Source organism: Camelina sativa, chromosome 20 (genome assembly GCF_000633955.1).
Source record: "Camelina sativa cultivar DH55 chromosome 20, Cs, whole genome shotgun sequence".
In the NCBI taxonomy this organism is placed as follows: domain Eukaryota; kingdom Viridiplantae; phylum Streptophyta; class Magnoliopsida; order Brassicales; family Brassicaceae; genus Camelina; species Camelina sativa.
In genome coordinates, this window is record NC_025704.1 from 7,439,366 (window position 1) to 7,458,506 (window position 19,141).

Consider the following 19,141-nt stretch of genomic DNA (forward strand, 5'->3'; position numbering starts at 1 on the left):
AAAAAATCTTTAAAATTGATTAATCACCTGTCGAGAACCCCATTGCGAGGTTTTCTTATTTGCGGAAGTAACTTAGTCTCAAGAGCATCTCCTAATTTCTCAGTGACAACCCATTCGTTCACTCTCCCTCCTTCGAGTAAACCAATGAAAGTGCCTTTGGTTCGATGCATGGCCATAACATTCTCGAACAAAACCCAAAATACCACGAGGTAGAATGATCTACATGCATACCAATATTAATATAGTTCATAAATGTGCGGTACATATAGTATTAAATTAAGCAAGCTAGCTACTATATATGAATTGATCCAAGTGGTACATATAGTTCATTAGTTACTAACCTTGGAGTGGCAATGGCATTGAAGAGAGTGATCATAAAAGGAAAGTAAACAGTTGACCAAGTAGGAATGTTGACTTCGGGAAAGAAAACGCTCGTAGGAAGAATGAGACAATAGAAGAAGAAGGTGAAGAAATGGACTATGATCTTCCTTACGAAAAAGAAGCTATAGATCACATACAGTTTCTTCCAAATCGTCACTCTCTGTATCAAGATTACCAAATCAAGTTCATTAATACCAAATTTTTCAAAAAATATATTAAGATCAAAACCATAAAAGAAACGTAATTAAATTTGGCATGCATGCCTCACTCACGTTGGATGTTTAATTTGTCTCTCTCATAATGGAAAAATAAAAAATTGGTGGCACGTGTGTGTGTGCCTTAGAATGAAAAAATTAATAAGTTGGAGAATAATACTGTAGTTGTATCTTTCTTTTATTTTGGGTCGGACACTAGAATAAAACTGTACCTTATTGCTAATAATTTCCATAGTCATTTTTCTGAAAAGATTAGCTGGACCGCATGACCATCGATGTTGTTGGAATCTGAAAGCCTTAAATTGGCTTGGTAGCTCACTTTTCACCTACAATCGCAATCATACATTTGTATATTAAAAAAAACGATTTAAAGCTCAGTTATTTGATATCCACACGTTAATGCATAATTCTTTATATTATTCCATTATTCCTGTGGGAATTAAATCATGTGCTGCAACAGTGCATAAAGTGGGTGCACAGCAACAACACATGTGACGAATATGAATTAAGATTTGGACTGGTTTTATACGAGGTTAGATTTGTTTTTTTTCTTCTTTTATATTACAAATAGTCCAAAAGAGCTGAAAATACCGCAACGTCGTTGACGAAGACAAATTTCCAGCCGTGTAGACCGACACGTACAGCCAAGTCCATGTCTTCGACGGTGGTTCGGTCTTTCCAACCTCCTGCTTCTTCCATTGCGGCCATTCTCCATACACCCGCAGTACCTGTAAAACTCCCAATTATATTGACGTAACCGTATAAGAAACAAAATTATATTGAGAGATTTTGCAAAATTGCTAGATCAATTTGAATGTGTATATTTATTTTTTATTTTGTCGACCAAACAAAATGTGTATATTTATTATTTTCAAAAAAAAAAAGTGTATATACATTGTTATTGGAAAAGTCAATATTTGTATATTCATTTATTATCATTTGGTTTTGGGTAGAAAATTCATAATATTTCAAAATATCATTTTATTTATTTATTCAAGAGATTAAAGTTATATATATAGAACAAATGTGGCTTGTTTTATGCTAGCAATTATACTAAATAAAAGTAGGAGCTATAAGTTTCTAAGGCTGTCCACCTAAGCTTTAAAACAACCAATAGGGATTCAACATGTCACTAATTAACATTTTTAGAAATTTGCAGAATTTTATATATTAAAAATTATTTTAAATAACCTATCAGGATTTGACATCTCATTCATTAACATTTTCTAAATTTCCAGTATATTTTAGAAAAAGAAAAATTTTAAATTTATGGAAATAAAAAAAAACTATGTACAACATCTCACATTGGCTAGAAAATTTTTAGACAATGGTTCAAACAAGTATAAATAAGATTAATATGCTTCCAACAACGAATGAGCAGGAAAGCTTGATTTATCATGCGTCCAAGTTTAAAAGTTTTATTCGGTTTGATCCGGTTTTTTATTTGATCAAACTAAAACTTTAAAAAGTTTCAAAATAATATTATAATATTTAAATTTTTAAAAGTTTTAAATATTATAAATACTGAAAATTTTAAAAGCTCTTAGCTTTTAAAAAGTTTTTAAATATTATAATTTTAAAATTTTAATAGTTTAAAATATTATAAATATTGAAACTTCTAAAAGTTTTAGCTTTAAAAAGGTTTCAAAATATTATAATTTTTAAATTTTACAAATTTCTTAACATTTATAAGCTTTTTTAAAAAAATAAAATTTATTAATTTTAAAAATTTGAAATATTAGAAATATTGGAACTTTTAAAAGGTTCAAATATTAAAATATTTAAACTTTATAGAATGTTTAAAATATTACAATTACTTAACCTCCATAGAAATTTTAAGATAGTATATCTATACTAATAAAAAGTTGAAGCTATAAACTCCTAAAGGTGTTCATATAGGATTTTAAAAAACCAATCAGAATTAGATATTTCGCTAAGAAATTTTTTGGAAATATAGTAGTAAACTATATTATTACGATTATTTAGAAAAACAAAAATAAAATTCATAAAAATAAAAGAAATATGTACAACGTCCAACATCGGCTAGAAAATTTTAGACAATGGCTGAGAACCATTATAAATAAAAAAAATATGTTTTTAACTATAAATTTATCAGGTTTGCTTGATTTATGCTTATTTATCAGGTTTCCAAATTTAAAAGTTATTTGATTTATTTTAGCAAATTAAATTTTTTAAAGGTTTAAATATTTATTATATAATGTTTAGAAATATTATGAATACCTCCATAAAAATGTCAAAATATTATAATTATTTAAACTCTATAAAAGTAAAAGTGTCATTAATATTTAACTCTAAAAAATGTTACAGATAATTAAATTACATCTAAATTTTGCAATATTTTAAATATTTAATCTCTTTTAAAAATTTAAAAGTTTAAGAATTACTAAATATTATATATCAAATTTTTTAATATATTAAAAATATCTTACTTATCTCCGTTTGTGCTTTATATCTCTTATGAGCTGTAAAACATGTTTTTGTGTATGAATTTACAGATGATTTGATACTTTTGCAATAGAAAAGTTTATTTTTAAGTCTAAGAAAGAAGGATTGACGTCGCAAGACCTTGATTTGATGTTATTTGAGTTTAAAGAAGAAGGATCGACGAAAAGCACAAATATTGTTTTTACTATACATGTGTTCGTATTACTTTCTCTGCAAGTAAGGATTTTGGTTTGAGAAGTAGATGGATAAAATTATCAATAATTGAGTGCATGTGTTGATTATGCTGGTTTTCATGAATTGCACAATTTTTATGAGAAATAAATGATTTTGGTCTTGGGGTTTGATGGGTTAACAAGTTATGTGGTAGTCTAAAAAAATATTTTTCAGTGAAAGAATGTGAAAAAGTTGACGAGGAAGAACAAGAAGAAGAGTATAACAAAAAATTGGACGGTAAAAGTAACGATGACATTCACCATAAAATTTGACAATGAAAATGACAAGAAAGAATATAAAAAATAAGAAAACATTAAATAAAAAACATAAAAACATAGGTGATAGCGATCAATTAAATATGAAAACGAGATAAATTCATGATTATAAATTTGTTTCATTTTTCTGGTGGCCAAAGAAATGATTTAAGATATGTGAAGTCACCAGTTTGATCCGCCTTGCCTGGACGTCGAGTTAGATTCATGATTTTTTATCAGATTTGATTTTAAAATACAACTAATTTTTCTATTTTTAAAATTTGTGTATATGAAATTTATTTTTTTCCTTAATAGTAATTTAAAGTTTACTCTAAGATAATATTTCATTACCGTCATCAATCATATATAAATTTTTTTATCAAATAAACCCATGCGTAGCGTGGGTTCAAAACCTAGTTGTTAGTAAAAAATAAAAACAGTGAAGCTAGAAAGAATATAAAAGTGGGGAGGATCTAAGAAATAAAATATGAAGTTTTTTAATTTTTTTTTTTTTAATTTTTTTATGAAGTATGTGACCACAGACCACAAGATAAAGTATTTAATAAATGTTGATAAGGATGTACCATTGAAGCCAAAGAAGGCATGTCTAGTGGATCCCGATTCTTGCTCTGCCGTGAAATGGTAATTGAGAGACATCTCCTGCATCCTAGTCATCAAGCACTTCTTTGCGTTCACTGCACCAATGATTAGCTTCTTTAATCATATATGACTATGGTCAGTAAACACCTTGGAAATTGTTTTGTTTGTATAAACTGCAAGTGTAGTCCTACCAAATTTCCATCGAGCTTGAACAAGAGCAAGCTCCGGATTGTGGATGAGAAATGGGATAGTGCGTTGGAGGTAATCGGGCTCTGGCTGGAAATCGGCATCGAAGATGGCAATGTAGGTGCATTGTTTGACGTAGCTATGTCTCATGCCTTGTTTAAGAGCTCCAGCTTTATAGCCATTTCTATTGTCTCTCCTCTCACATTTTATGTTAATGCCTTTTCTTGCCCATTTCCCACACTCTATGTTCACCATATCCTGCAAATTAGTAACACAGTAAACGATTGATATCATTGTGGTTATAATTAAGAAAAAACCACAACATGTTAATTGTTTTAATAAAATATTATTTGGAATTTGTGAAGGCAATTTATTAATAAAACTTGCAACAAAAAAAATGTTTTTCTTCTTTTTAAAGGTAATTAAAAACTCTCACTACTCACTAGTAATTAATATATGTACCATGATAGTGGGATCAGTGGAGTCGTCTAAAACTTGAACGATTAGGCGATCCAATGGCCATATGAGTCCGCAAGCAGCACCAATGGATAACTGAAACACCTGTGAGAGTTAAAGGTTACTTAAAAGCTGCATCACTAGCTAGCTAGGAGTAAATAACTGAATACAAACTCATAAAACTATAAGTAAATACGTACCTCTCGTTCGTTGTACATAGGGATTTGGACAAGAACCATGGGATAGTTTTGATCTCCGAGCTCCATGTCCTCTTGCATTGCCTCCCATTTGTAGATCTTCTCGGGTTTGCGTTTAAACAACTTGACGTAAAATACTACAATGTTCATATAAAAACTCTCGACGAAAACTAACAGTGAGATGAACAAACACATAGCCACCAAACACTTGAACATTGGGACTAGAAGTAGACTTCTCATTTCTCTCCACCACATCATAGTCTCCATGCTTATTATCTACACTGATCTTCAGTTCTTCACTTCACAGTTCACACCGACACCATTATATACTTCAAGCTTTTTTCTCTAAAAGTCGCAGCTGCAACCTCAATTATTCTGTGGGAATAGAAAATGTAACTATTATCCTCAGAATGAAGAAGTGGGAGTGAGATAGAATTTTGAGGATTTAGAGATTGGGGTATTTCTTGTTCTGTCTATAAGTGACTGACTATACATAGATTCTCTTTTTTTGTTTAATCAAGTAATTTGTCTTTAGTTTTCTTTTTTAGAGGTTTTGTTTCTATTTTGATTCGTCGTCGTTTTACGGAATTATGTGGACCAGATCTAGAACATTATGATAACTAGTGGGAACAACAAGATGAGAAAAGGACCAAACAATGTTTATAACTTTTAACTCATCAGTCTTAGTATTTTTTTATTCATAACTTGCACGTGATACTTTTACACATGTTACAACTGGCTACATAATACACCTAATTGAATCGCAGAATCGGTATCGGATACCGCCTTTTGACAATCTACACTAGTATTATTTGATCACGCATCTATCAATAGTCATCTTTTAACTTTCATTTTGTTAAATATATAATTGCAAATACATCATATAATATGTTAAGTTTTATCATACACTTAATACAGTACAACTTTAAAATGTACAATGCAATATTATGGTAGGTGCGTTAAAAATAAACCGCGCTAAGCATGTTTCATTTGAAGGTAAATACACAAATTAACACGTTTGAACTTTGAAGTGAAAAAGAATCCAAGTCTTAACTCTTCACTATACATATTAGTGCAGTGGCAACCATAATCTCGACAAAATAAATGTGAATTAAAGACAAGTACCACTGTAAAATAATTAAGCAATGATGTAAATATCAAGAACAACATCAATTAATGATCTGTCTGTGAAATTAAGAATTGACAACCGTAATCTGATCCCCTAGTTGTTTCGTAGGAAAGAGTCAAATTTTTTACTTATGTCTGAAACTAGTGAGAACGTAACCGGAGTAAACCAGTACGATTGGGTCAGTAAGGACGAGATATTGCTCTGAATAAAAACAATACTTTCCTAATTATTGGAATTATTTAATCCTATTTTTTAGGAACCACCACAACTTATCTTAATCTTTATTTCTTTCTCCTTTGTAAATATTATCACAAACTCAAGTGACTCGATTATTAGATTTGATCGCATCTATCTTTCAATGGTGTGTTGCGTTGAAATGATTGAATCTTCTCGTTTGGCAAAGGGTACACAAACTTTTATGTATATAACCTTTAGAAAAGTCAGATCTGAGAGTGAGAAATGTCCTTTGCACTATGTTCCACTTGACTTAGAGCTTTGTCCCTTTCATAAGCAAGTGGCAAATGTCAACTTTTTAACCATGACTCGCGCCGTGTGGTTTACGCGCTTTTCTCGAGAAAATGTAAAAAACCTCGACAAGGCTTACCAAACCAAAACGGGTATAGAGCCCAGCTGGGGTATTATTGTTCTTTGTTTCCCATCAAGACTATTTAAGGCCCATTTATAACATATGCGCTATTTGGGTCTATTTTTGTCATGAGATTTTGCAAAGTATATGAAACCTGAGAAGAATACGCACAAAAAGTATCGTAGTGAGTCTAGCTACAAGAATTTTGAATCGCAAACGAGGATATACCCTAAAGAAAGACGATCATCTGACAAAAAGAAAGGAAAGACAAACTTTAGGACGAAGCAAATGCGTGTCTCCTCCTCGTGGGCATTGCATGATGCATGGCTACCTATTTTATCATTTTGCCCACCACAAACTTAAACACCCCAAATCATTTTTATTGACTCTTTCTCTCTACAGAGCCGTTGCGAAACTTTCATATAAATATTATGTCTAGTTACAACACGCCAAAGAAAAAAAGAAAAAAACAATATAATATATTTTACCGCATGTGGTAAGTTTGTCCTCTTCTAATTCAAAAGATTCATTGGATCCAATGATTTTTTTTTTTAAAACATAACGTAACTCGAACATTTGTTCTGTTTTGCTCTTATTCACAAAAATCACAATCTCTATAATTAAAATAATGTAATCAATCCTAGAGAGAAACGATTATATATAGTCTACAAAATCTTATAATCACACTAACAACAAAAAAAAACGGCTATGGAATTAAACATAAGACAATTTCAAAGTATAAGATCTCATAAATATTTTTATATGTTTTACAAAAAAAAATAAAAGGGAGAAAAGGTAAAAAGAACAAAAAAAGGTTTTTATTTATTTTTATTGTTCAGGAATAGTAACTAGGACTGGTCTCCATGGTTTTCTCAAAATCCTCAACCGAAATGATTGAACCGAACCGGACGAACCCAATCTTCGACCCGTTAACTCTCTCCCGTCACCGTTATAAGCAACGGAGCGAACTGTCACCGACGACAGATTCTCGCTCCTCTCTTCTCGGCCAATCTCTTCTCTACCATTGAACGGCGGCGACGGCGATGTCACCAAGAGCTCTTTCAGTTTACACCTAGCAGCACGGTGGTTCCCCCTTTTATTTTTCCCGGAGTTTCCATCAGATTCCGGCGAATCCTCAAGGATCTGACGGAGATTGCGACTACGACTGTCGGAGCTCTTTTCGAACAGCATCCGCAGGGTTTTACGTCGCCGGAGATTAAATACAGGGCTCCTCGTCGGACTCATCGCTGGGTTCCCGGCGGCAGAGGATGCCTCTAAGCTGCGATGTGCGGCGAAGAGCTTGAATTTGTGTAGGCGGGAGAGTGACATGGTGAGATCCAACGGTGGATCGAGTCGAGACGATCACGAGTTCGCCGTCCGATCGCGAATCTTCTCCCTCTTACNTTTTTTTTTTTTTTTTTGTTCGGTCACATTTATAGAAGATGCGAGAAGTTAGCAACTTTAGTAACGGCGAAGTATTCATAATAATCATAGTATTTTTTTAAGTAGTGGATTTATTTATGTTATGTGTAATCTTTGTATACCTTATAAAAAATTCACCAAATTGCAATTAAGGGGAAGTGATTAGTCGCGAGTCGCGACATAACGAAAAAAGTAGTGTTTGGAAGCACCTGACACGTGTATGTATGTATATGTCTGTGTAATCACGCTTATTGTAGAGTCTGTCTAAGGGCTTGACTGGTTCTCCCGCTAGCTCCCGCAAACGCTGCGTTTGCGTTTGCGGGCGGTTGCTAGCGGTTGGGGCCAATCACACAAAACGCTCCCAATCGCTTTCAGTCGTTTCCAATCGCTCCCAACCATTGAATTCCAAAAGCTAGTTCCCGCAAGCGTTTGCGGTTGCGGGCGATTGCGGTTGGAATAATTTTTAATAAAAAAAAAAAAAAAAAAAAAAAAACCAACGACAAATTTTTTTCTATCTTCTATATATGTTTATCACCTTCTCAACCCTAACCAAGCCGTAACCCTAGTCTCTCAAACCTCCAAGTTATGGCGTCAACCCAAGGTGATGAAAATCAAGATGGAAACGTAAGTATTGAATCTCTTTTATCATTCATTATATGTTATATATGTGTAACTCTTTCTATTTTTTTCATAGCATCATCTTTTTCATTCTATATATTGTTTTGAGTTTGGTGATTGAATATATGTCTCAACTTGTTTTCTCGAATAGAAAATTACCTGGTCAGACGAGATGACTCGTTTGTTGTTAGATTTGATAACGCTAGAGAAACAAGCTGGAAATTCCAGAGGCAAAAGTTTGAGTGAGAAAGGAAAAGAAAACGTTCTTACAGAATTTAGAAAGGAATTTCCACTAAACTTAAACTGGAACAAAATTAAGAATAGACTTGATACTTTAAAGAGGCAATATGAACTGTATCGTAAAATCACGTTTGGAGCAACTGGACTCGGAGTTAATCCAAGGACAGGAAGTCTTGATGCCCCTGATCATTGGTGGAAAGATAAAATTAAGGTATGTAACCACATATTTGTGTAATTATTAATTTCTTGTTTTGTATTTTCATTGATTGGAATTTTGTTTTTGGTTTATAAGGCTTATCCTGAAGCTTCGAGACTCCGGTCGCACCCACTGCGGTTTATACCGCTTCTTCATGTGGTCTTCCGAGATGAAACGGTTGTGGTGGAGGAGTCATGGCAACCAAGACGTGGTGTAAATCGTCATGCTCCATTAGTTGACGTAAGTGAGACTGAACGTACAAACGAAGAAGACGAGAGAGAAGATATGATGCGTGAGAACGAACCTCATCATATGGAAACAGAAGACCCAGATTGGATGTCACAAATTCCGAGGGAAAACTCTGCAAATCCAAATTCCGAGGCGGAACCATCATTTGCATCCAAAGAGACATCTTCTACGCACACTCAGGAGAAAAGAAGTCGAAACCGAAAGCGTAAACAAAATCCAGTAGACTCGACGCTCGACCGTATTGCTACTACTATGGAAGACCGAAATGATATTCTAGAGCAAATGACAAATGCAAAGTCAAAATCTCAGTCAACAAATTCAACTGAAGAACAAATGGCTCTTGTTGTGAAACATGTGAGGGCAGTACCGGATCTGGTTCCGATGTCGGAGCTTTATTGGGCATCTCTTGATCTTATTGCAACAAATGATGTTGTGCGCGGTTTATTTCTTGCTCTCCCAGATGACGAGAAGCTACCTTTTCTAAAGAGACAAACCAAGGAGTCTCGTAATGATTTTGCTTGATGATTAGCTTTGGTTTTGTTGAGTTAATCTTTCATGGAATTTTTATTTCTTGTTTGCATTTTGTTTACGACATTGAGGATTGTCTTTGGTTTTGATTTGACTTCAGTTTTTGTTGGCCTTTACAATATAATATTTTCTATTCATTTATTATGCAAGCGGATGCTTTTTAAGAGTCAAAATGTAACAAGAATTTAATTTGTTACAGGAAGGAAGTGACATGGAGTTGAACACAGTCAGAGAAATAATAGAAGCAGATGACCAAGTTATTGAAGCAGTAATCTGCATTGATCTTCTGGATTATTATCATAGTTATAAAAATAATCCAGAAGATCCACGGTATCAAGCACATGTTTTGCCATTTGTCACATTACTTGATGCAATATTTGGTGATAGACCAAATGCATAAAATAATAAACATTTCACAATGAATTTTATTTGTTTTTCTAAATAATTATTGTATTTTTTTATGATTTTTAATTATTAATCAAGTTTAAATTTTTTTTTGATATTTTAAAACATTTTTATATTATATATCACATTTATTATGTTCTAACCGCTATTGCACCCGCTGGTCAACCAGTCGTAAACCTCCCGCAAACGCACCAATTTTAAAACGCTAAATCAGTCGTTCAAAACGCTTTATAACGCTTGAAACCGCAATCGCCCGCTTCCGCAATCTCCCGCAACCGCAACCGCAACCGCAGCGTTTGAACCAGTCAAGCCCTAAATTAATCACGGTTACTGAGGCCCCCTAACAATTTGGCATTTAGCCTAACCCCGCGTGCGAGGCCCACTCAGTCTACTTCTATACACGGAAAAGCCCAAAATGTGTGGACAATAATTGAGCGATTTTTGTCATATTAATGTGCATTAATACTATTTTTATTTTCTTGTCTGAGTCTGGCACACTTGGTAAAATCGAGTAATTCCAGTCAGTCTCATCGAAAAAGCCCAAAATGTGTGAACAACATCAACCATATATATATATATCTATATACTTACCGACCACCTGAATAATTTCTTTAATCCGCAATAGAATTCAAACCGCGACATTTTATATTCATATGCTTGAGAATAACACTGCACTCGTACAAAGATAGATTATTCATAGACGGTCATAAGAGATGGAACAAAATTGCCCTGGCTCTGGCTCTCTAGCTATATTTTTTTTTTTTTTTAAATCATATTTTGTCTTCCTCAAGTAAAACAAAAATAGCTAAAAGAGAGAATTTCAGCTAGCCAAAATAACCAAAGAACATGATTTTATTACTCTTGTATTACGAATCTGTGCAACAAAAACATTAAATGAATAAATAAACAAACCTGGTTATATTTAGTGATTTTGTGGCTGTGTCTCATCTTGGTTCTTGGCTTTACTCCTTAACATCTCAGTGAAGTTGCCTCTCATGATACGTCTGAATCTCGTGTCTTCAGTAGCAGCAGCCGTAACCTTTGGTGACTCAGGTCCTTGAAGTGTTGGTGATGACGGTGCAATCGCAGTGGTTTCCATTGCTTCTTTTTTCCCCAACAAGCCACCTTCTCCAAACAAGCTTGTCACAGATGATGCAATCCCCAAATGAGCACCCATAGCTTTACTGATTGCTTCAAATGTCCCACCTGATCTCTCCTTCATTATAATCTCTAACGCTTCCTTGTGAGCTGGATCTAGCGCGTCTGGATCTTTCAGTAGGTTTTGTATCGCCGGAAGGAGGTAGTCTCGGACACTTGTTTGAGACAGATCTTCAGAAACATGTTTCAAAACATAAACGAGTTAACCTTTGAACACTCAAACATGTATGAAAAAGAAGAAGAAAGTTTTGGTTTTGGTACTCTTACCGGTTGCATCGAGTGCACGAATGGCTTCACAGAACGCGTTAGCTCTTTCTCGGCGACGATTTACGTCTGCTGAAGAGCTTGGACTTGCTGAGAGTTGTAAAATCTTGGACAAAAGATAATCTCGAAGCCGTTCTGTTGTGTGAGGAATGGCAACTAAGAGTGCACGAATGACTGCGATTATAGCCTCATGAGAACCATCTTCGAGAAAAGCATCCATCTGGACTAGGATTTTATCAACAATCTGCATCATACACAAATTTAATTAGCACATAAAAGTAATTGGAGAATTTTATTATGCCTTCAAGTAATTCGAAAATTTTATTATGCATTATTACCATGTCGACTTTGAAATGCTGTGCTACAGATCCAAATGCATCTATGCTTGCGTACTTTACATTCAGGTTCTGGTCTGAGCCAAGAGTGATCAAGGCTGGTAAAACATTGGCAGAAGCTACTTTGGCGTCGATATATGGAACCTGTGCAAGTATATATAACAAATCTTCTGTTAGAAAAAAAACTTGGGGAAGAAGGTGAAAGTTTGTGTGTGCGTGTTTGTTGTTGAGAAGCTTACAATAGTCTTCAACAACTTAGCAGCGTTGATTTTGAGTTCCGCAGTGGAATCCACGACCATTTCCCACAAAACCCCGAATATCATGTTATGGTGTTCCGGAAATGTGCTGTAAGAGGTCTACATTAGTAAGAATAAGAAGTTCCAGGAAAACATAATTAGCAGTGAAAGCTTTAGAGCACGCACCAAAGGAAGCGAACTGCATCCAAAACTTCGTTATTGTGCTTCGATGACTGGTTTTCTTTTGTTTTACTCTCGACTAAGAGTTGTCGTAAGAAGATAGTTAATTCGTCGTGTTTACTTGGTGCACCAAGAACTCCTGCCAAAAGAAGCGGTAGAATACAAAGAGTGGCAAGTCTATTGGCTACAGCAGTTCTTGGTTTCAGGCCTGAAGAAAGGAAACAAGAATCAATGTCAAATCCTATTTTAAGGAAATTTTCTGTCGCTTTCTATCTAGCAAATAAGTAACCTTTTATCCTTGGATGGATTGCAGAAGGTAAAAATTGAAGATCCGCCTCATCATCTCCAACAGCCACCAAAAATACAGGTAACTCAATGTGAGCTAGGTAGGAACTTCCAAAAAGTTCAGACACAGCCAAGAGAAACTGGAAACCAGCACGGAGGATTTTTAACGATTAGTGTAATTACTTCTAAGATCAATAGAAGATAAGGGAACAGTTGCCAACACAATTTATACCTTTGTTATCCGATTTCTCAAATGGTCTTCCTTCTGGGGCAACATGCATGCCAGTTGCAACAAGTTAGCAAAGCAATCAACGTGCATCCATTCAAACATAGGCCACTCAGAACGTCCCCTGGTCAGATATTCCAGTCAGATAAGAAGTAGTACGATTATATACAAGAAGATGTCAGAAATTAGAAGAAATTTTGTCGTCCAGAGTAGCTGAGGGGTTTGAGAAGCTTACTCGGCATAGGTCTCAAGCAAAGAAACAGAGAAGGCAGATTCCTCTGATTTTGAGATAGAGGAAAAAGGACATGTTGCCATTGCCTTCTGGTGTATAGCTGGAAGCAACTCCATGAGCATTCTTAGCAGGACATCGATGTTCCATCGCTCACGTTCACCTAAGACTCGTAGATGAGACTCCAATGACCCTTCAACTCCAGAAAGGGGCGGGCAGTGCTGCAAATGAAAAGGACTTAAAATGAGGTATTCCAACAACCATTCGCAGTTTCAATCTTCAAATGGACAATGTATTGGTCTATACCTGAGCAGAGCTCAATGTGTGAGAGAGAAGAACTCTCAAGATATGATCCAGTCTGTTACCCCATTTTATTACTGCAGGAAGTAGTTCTTTCAATGTGGTTTCAACCACCAGGCCAGATGGATCGCATATCAGCTGAAACATCATCTCCTCGACCTAATAAACAAGTAGAAAGCTAGCGTTGTAGCATGGTTTTATTGATATTAACCAAATGTCTATGCTATTGTCTCATGCCAACCAAAAGACACCACTATATCCTAGAAATTCTGTAATCAGCCTGTTTTAGGGCTGCAAATTTAGTGACGCTGACCTTGAAATATTTGTCTGTGTTTGGAAACAGTGGAAGCAGCAATGCCAGATTATGAGCGGCAGCCTCTCGAACAACAGTAGCAGAATCTTCAATGAGTTGTTGTACGATAGACAAAATCAGAGAGTCGCGTATCTCAGGGCGGACATATTCTGCAAGCTCCCCACATGATTGAGCAACTAGCAGCCTGCGTTCTTCATATGTATGATTTATCTGAAATAGACAACCAGCATGTTATCACTCATATCAAGAAAATAACACAAAATGTTCAAAGCGTGCGCAAGAGTAGCATTCACCTGTTCCCAACACTGTGGAAGCAATTCTGTCTCTGTTCTCATTTCCCCAACATTCCTCGATAGGCTAACACATGCCTGAAGATAAACAGTAAAACGCCTCAAGCTCAAAACCTTACAAGTCTTATTATACACAATGAAAGCTTAAAAGGTAATACAGTAACCTACATCCATTATAATCCTTCTCTGCTGTTCATCTGGACGTTTGATCAGGTTGAACAATGTATGAGTCAAGGAGTCTCTTGTACCGCTAACTGGATGCCGCTCAATTGCACACATCATCAGGGGAAGGAGTTCCTATCAGTTAAAGAAACCAAATAATTAATATTTCATCCACTTTCCTGACTGGTAAAATTGGAAAAAAGAACTCAAACCTCTCGATGGTTTATCAGAACATATGGAACAATCTTCGGCAAAGCATCTGCGAGTATCTGAATAGTTCCTAAACCCTGCAAATGGAAAGAGGAATATTCAAACAACCATCTAAGATTTTGTTGACACAACATTAGCAACGTATAGCGAAAGGAAAGCAGACAGCTACATTGCCCGCTACCAATTTTTCTGATGACAAAACAGGAGCTCTTTCAAAGTACTGTATTAAATCATTTAGCAAAGGTAAAAAAAAAAACAGAGCATTCACGATATAAGAACAAGTACTCCAAAGCATGATCAAGACTTGCCATTTCCTCAGAATCAGCTTCACCATTTGCTTTGTCTGATTTTGAGTTAGAACCACGACCAATCCCAGGATCCACTTTCAAGATGCTTCCAAGGTCTCCGGGTGGAAAACTACCGTTTGATGGATTTAACAAATAGTTTGAGACTTCTTTCTGGTTCTGCAAAGTACTATTGCTTGCCTCTGCAGTTACTTCTCTTTGATCAGCTATTATATTCTTAACTTCTTCCACCACAAGATCGTCTTCTGTTTGTATGTGTCCTTTCTCAGCCGTTATAGAACTATCATAAATCAAACCACCATCCTTTTCTACTATTGGTTTCTCAACTTCGTCTGGTAGAGAGCTAAACTGTTCCTCGACATTTTCCTTGGATTGTAATTTTACAGGATCACCTTCATTCGCTGACATGTATTGACCAGCACGAGATCCTTCAATATGCATTTTAAGAGAAGTGATCTCAGCCCTACAGTCATTGAGGATCATCCTCTGATGCTCTGAGGATTGCTTCAAACTTTGCACCTGAAAACTATCAGTGTCATTTCAGGTATTTACATTTCAGATATGTATGAGCCCGTCTCTTTAAGATACACAGTCTATAAAAAATGACTACCTGCTTTTCTCTATCCCTCAGATCCTTCTGAAGTGATTCTGTAGACTTGTTAAAAGCACTGATTTGCTCTTCGAAATCTTCTTTGCTCTTAAGTAGTCCATCCTTTTCTTTGTTTAGCCTCTCGATCTCCTTTTTTAGTGAATCATTCTCCTGAAGCATGGCTATTTTCTCCTGCATCCAAGAAATAGCGAACCATGAGTTATTCAAATGCAAAATACATATGGAACATTCTGGTGGATTTTATTCTCGCAGATGCTCAAAGTGCAACTTAAATGGTTGGTATAATTCTCAAATACAAAAGGTTGCACTTAAAGCAAGCTCCCATTCTACATAATCATCCCGCAATCAAAATAACATCGAGTTTCAGATAATAACTAACGGAAAGATGCAGAGGGAAAAGAAGAGGGAAGTTGATTTTGTATAAGACAATAACGTCAAAGAACTAAATTTAAAGGTATTGATCTTTCTGACAGCATCAGTTCAATTTGATAAACATGCAAATTAAGGTTTCAGGATATAACCTCAGCTGCTTCTGAAGTTGATGAGAGGTACTGATAGTAATAATAGCGCAAGGCATCAGGCACATGTGCTGGACTGTCCTGCCAAACGTCCAAGTTCTGGTCTGTCACCTGAGATAAACAGAACAGACATCAAATTTACAAAATTGTTCCAAACACAATAACAGCACACACAAATAGGTCAGACACTTCTGTTTCTCCTTCTGGAGTTAGAGATAATTCAGACCTGAAACTTAGTTTTGGTCCGTGAACTAAATTTAAATTGAAATATTTACCCAAAACCTAACAAATCTATCAACTCAAACCCAAACACAAGACAGTATCAGCAGCCTCTAAAGGAAACTATACAATTTCAATTGTTGAAAAACACAACCTTCGGAAGAAATAAAAGTCTTAGACAGCTTCACCATAGAGAGTTACAAAATAGTTACCAAAATGGAAAACTAAAAATGGAAATAAGCTACTAAAAAGCTCCAGTTACTTTTTAGTTATTCTTTATTACAACATGCCTAGATGAAGAGGCAATGAGGCCACAAAATAGGCACAAAGCAAAAAAAAAGTTAATCGAGATTCCAAAATGGCGTTTGCGGCAATTAGACCCAAAAAAGAAACAGAAGAACTAGGTGGGTTGCAGTATATACATATTAAGATACCTCCTCATAAAATGTCATAGCGGTAAGCCTGTAACCTGCAAGAAGAAGATATTCTTTCACTGCACAGTTTAAGTCTTGACGTTCATTGTTCTTCAAAGGCCCTATATCTGTGAAGGAAAAATCTTTCTTTTTCCGTTGAATCTCTGGTCTGTTGTCTTCAAACTCATCTGAGTCCAACTCTGAGAAATAACGAACAGTATCAGGACATAGTTTGGTGATTAGGTTGCTACCATACTGGACTGTGCATTATAAATGATTGCTTGCATAAAGTAAACCTATGCAGAAAATATCTCCATGGAGAAACATGAAAGAATAGAGGAGATGGCCTATAGACAGGAACTGAAAGCTAGACCAGCAAATACTTATTGCAGAGAGAACTTCTAGATACATTCACGTGTCTGCACTCTGAGACTATGATTTTAGTCAAATTAGACTCCCTAAACGGTCGGTCATCACTGAAATTTCTGAAACCCTACCGACTTCATGGCAAGAAACATGAACTGTGTGTCTATGCATACACGTTTACGGAAGTAGAGGACTATGAGACGAGAAAGAGCAGAATAAATAATTGAGTTCTGGGTTACCTTTTGACTTGTCAATCGAGTGATCAGATTTCTTCTGTCCTTCAGTTTTCAATCTTGTAATATCCTCTTGAGCTAGACGAAATTCATATTCGCTGATAGCTAGTTTCTCAGCTAATGCTTCTTTCTCCTCCAACAAACTTTGTGGATCCGCAACTGTATTTCAGGGTAAAAGTTACCATATATCCTACCAACCATATTGTCTAAGAAAGCCTGAAGCTAAACCAAAACACAAGATACGACATGGTCATAAAACAGGCGGACTAATCACCCTTCAAGAAACCTTCAACTATGATTTTTTTTCAAACTTAAACTATGAGAAGAACATCAAATTGCATGCCGAACAGATACATTCTCAGGATTTCACAACTTTGAAAACATGTCCATGATCAAACGTTTACAATTTCAACTGCTTTGTGAATTAAGTAAGACCAAATAAGATAGCCAATTAACATATCCCCAAAGAGATCTCTAAAACGTAACGCAGCTCAACCACACTGAGAGGGACGATATAGCAGACAATTTCGGCAACAGAAACAACTTAAAAATGAGAGGCGAATAAAAACGCAATGCGAAGAACTGGCGAACCTCGAATTGAATTATACCGAGAAATCTGATCAGGAGGGAAACGGGAAGGATCAGAGAAGAACTCCTTAAGACGAATTGCTTGGGCATCGCGGCCATCATCGAGAAGTTCGTGAAGAAGCTCAAACGCCGTCAAGAGGTAGTTCTCCTCCATCAGGAAGTTCACAAAAAAGTTGCACAACGACGATCGCTCCGCGTCCATGTTTTGTTTTCTTCTTCTGCCACGGGAACCCTAAAACCCAATCAGAGGAAACACCTCCTTCGTTCCAATGTCTCTGTGCATTCCGATAGATAATAAACTCTCTCGATTCGATCTGATGGGCGATCGGATTCGATTCACCAGATCGTGTCGGTGTTCTCGCCGATGAGTCTCTCCGGAAGAGAGTGACGGTACGAATCACGTGCAACAATTTAATGGTACACCGTGGATTAGTTGAACCCAGATTGTTTAAACAGTGAGCTGTATGGACACGTGGACGGCTCACGTCAGAAGATCAACGTCGTCGTGTGTGCGTGCCTAGGCGAGAAAAGTCAACGTTTCCGTTGTTCTTTCTAGCGAAAATAAGAAATTTTAAACTTAGTATTGGTTTGGGATTTAAATAGAATTTTAATGACTTTAAAAATTTTGTAAAATATATTGTTATTCAATCCAGACTTTTTAAAACTCTTTTAAAATTTGGTGTTATTAGTTGTAGATTTGTAAAAAGTTATCTTAAATCTTGATAAATATAGTGTTATTGGATTAAGAGTTTTATAAAGTCATTAAAAGTTTTATGTTATTCAATTAAAACAAAAGAATCTTGGATTGTTAATAAATTTAAATATTATGTTATTGGTTTGAGATTTTATATCATTTCCTTCATAACAAAAGTCATGAAAAGAGAGATTGTGAATCATAGAGTCAATGACTTTTTGTTGTTCTTTTGTTGAAAATGAAAACGAGGGGTTTTTGGGATATATATTCATAGTTTGCTCTGTCCTCTTCGATTTTTCTCTCAGACTCAAAATATCTTTATAGTAACCTTTTTGTTACGTATTGGGTAGAGAGAAAATTTTCTCAATTATGTGTTTGGTGGTTAGTTCATATCAACTATCCTTAACACTAAACGTCAATTATATGTTTGGTGGTTTATGAAAGTCATCGTGGTGAAACATTGTGTTGTGAGGATATATATTCATATCTTGCATAAACCATCGTGGTGAAATTATGTGTTTGGTGGGTCTAGTTGTAAGGAAGATGAGAGAGATAAGTAAGAGATTTTTTTTTTTCACAGAAAGTTGAACAAACAAGAGAATATTGTATAATAATTTTTTTACAAAAATTTTACAAGATTTTATGAGAGATTTTACTAGATTAGGA

General features: G+C 35.3%; 4 protein-coding genes across 4 annotated transcripts; 1 reads left to right on the forward strand and 3 right to left on the reverse strand.

Annotated features, from left to right (window-relative positions):
• Nucleotides 20-5,476, reverse strand: LOC104769880 (probable mannan synthase 11). The gene is made up of 8 exons (XM_019242256.1): nt 4,972-5,476; nt 4,778-4,876; nt 4,321-4,573; nt 4,114-4,224; nt 1,188-1,324; nt 809-922; nt 342-541; nt 20-219 (listed from the first exon to the last, which is right to left on the reverse strand). The coding sequence occupies exons 1-8, from the start codon at nt 5,233-5,235 to the stop codon at nt 24-26; spliced, it is 1,374 nt and encodes a 457-aa protein (XP_019097801.1). The 5' UTR covers nt 5,236-5,476; the 3' UTR covers nt 20-23.
• Nucleotides 7,371-8,224, reverse strand: LOC104769881. The gene has a single exon (XM_010494199.2). It carries the CDS (start codon nt 8,010-8,012, stop codon nt 7,512-7,514), a length of 501 nt encoding a protein of 166 aa, XP_010492501.1. The 5' UTR covers nt 8,013-8,224; the 3' UTR covers nt 7,371-7,511.
• Nucleotides 8,623-10,377, forward strand: LOC104769882 (uncharacterized protein At2g29880-like). Its single transcript, XM_010494200.2, has 2 exons — nt 8,623-9,174; nt 9,256-10,377. Exons 1-2 carry the CDS (start codon nt 8,896-8,898, stop codon nt 9,928-9,930), a joined length of 954 nt encoding a protein of 317 aa, XP_010492502.1. The 5' UTR covers nt 8,623-8,895; the 3' UTR covers nt 9,931-10,377.
• Nucleotides 11,264-18,201, reverse strand: LOC104769883 (lisH domain and HEAT repeat-containing protein KIAA1468 homolog). The gene is made up of 19 exons (XM_010494203.2): nt 17,785-18,201; nt 17,200-17,352; nt 16,616-16,794; nt 15,966-16,073; nt 15,445-15,615; nt 14,838-15,353; nt 14,532-14,606; nt 14,326-14,454; nt 14,161-14,235; nt 13,868-14,077; nt 13,561-13,713; nt 13,261-13,475; nt 13,032-13,149; nt 12,804-12,939; nt 12,521-12,722; nt 12,338-12,443; nt 12,102-12,242; nt 11,767-12,007; nt 11,264-11,670 (listed from the first exon to the last, which is right to left on the reverse strand). The coding sequence occupies exons 1-19, from the start codon at nt 17,981-17,983 to the stop codon at nt 11,264-11,266; spliced, it is 3,534 nt and encodes a 1,177-aa protein (XP_010492505.1). The 5' UTR covers nt 17,984-18,201.

Excerpts from the sequence above, each read along its gene's own strand:
- LOC104769880 (XM_019242256.1), bottom strand. The coding sequence starts at position 5,235 with ATGGAGACTATGATGTGGTGGAGAGAAATGAGAAGTCTACTTCTAGTC. Across the intron at positions 4,877-4,971 it reads CTATGTACAACGAACGAGAG|GTGTTTCAGTTATCCATTGG; the intron begins GTACGTATTTAC and ends TAACTCTCACAG. Across the intron at positions 4,574-4,777 it reads CCACTGATCCCACTATCATG|GATATGGTGAACATAGAGTG; the intron begins GTACATATATTA and ends ACTAATTTGCAG.
- LOC104769881 (XM_010494199.2), bottom strand. The coding sequence starts at position 8,012 with ATGTCACTCTCCCGCCTACACAAATTCAAGCTCTTCGCCGCACATCGC.
- LOC104769882 (XM_010494200.2), top strand. The coding sequence starts at position 8,896 with ATGACTCGTTTGTTGTTAGATTTGATAACGCTAGAGAAACAAGCTGGA. Across the intron at positions 9,175-9,255 it reads GGTGGAAAGATAAAATTAAG|GCTTATCCTGAAGCTTCGAG; the intron begins GTATGTAACCAC and ends TTGGTTTATAAG.
- LOC104769883 (XM_010494203.2), bottom strand. The coding sequence starts at position 17,983 with ATGGACGCGGAGCGATCGTCGTTGTGCAACTTTTTTGTGAACTTCCTG. Across the intron at positions 13,476-13,560 it reads ACACATTGAGCTCTGCTCAG|CACTGCCCGCCCCTTTCTGG; the intron begins GTATAGACCAAT and ends TTTCATTTGCAG. Across the intron at positions 11,671-11,766 it reads TCGTGCACTCGATGCAACCG|ATCTGTCTCAAACAAGTGTC; the intron begins GTAAGAGTACCA and ends ATGTTTCTGAAG.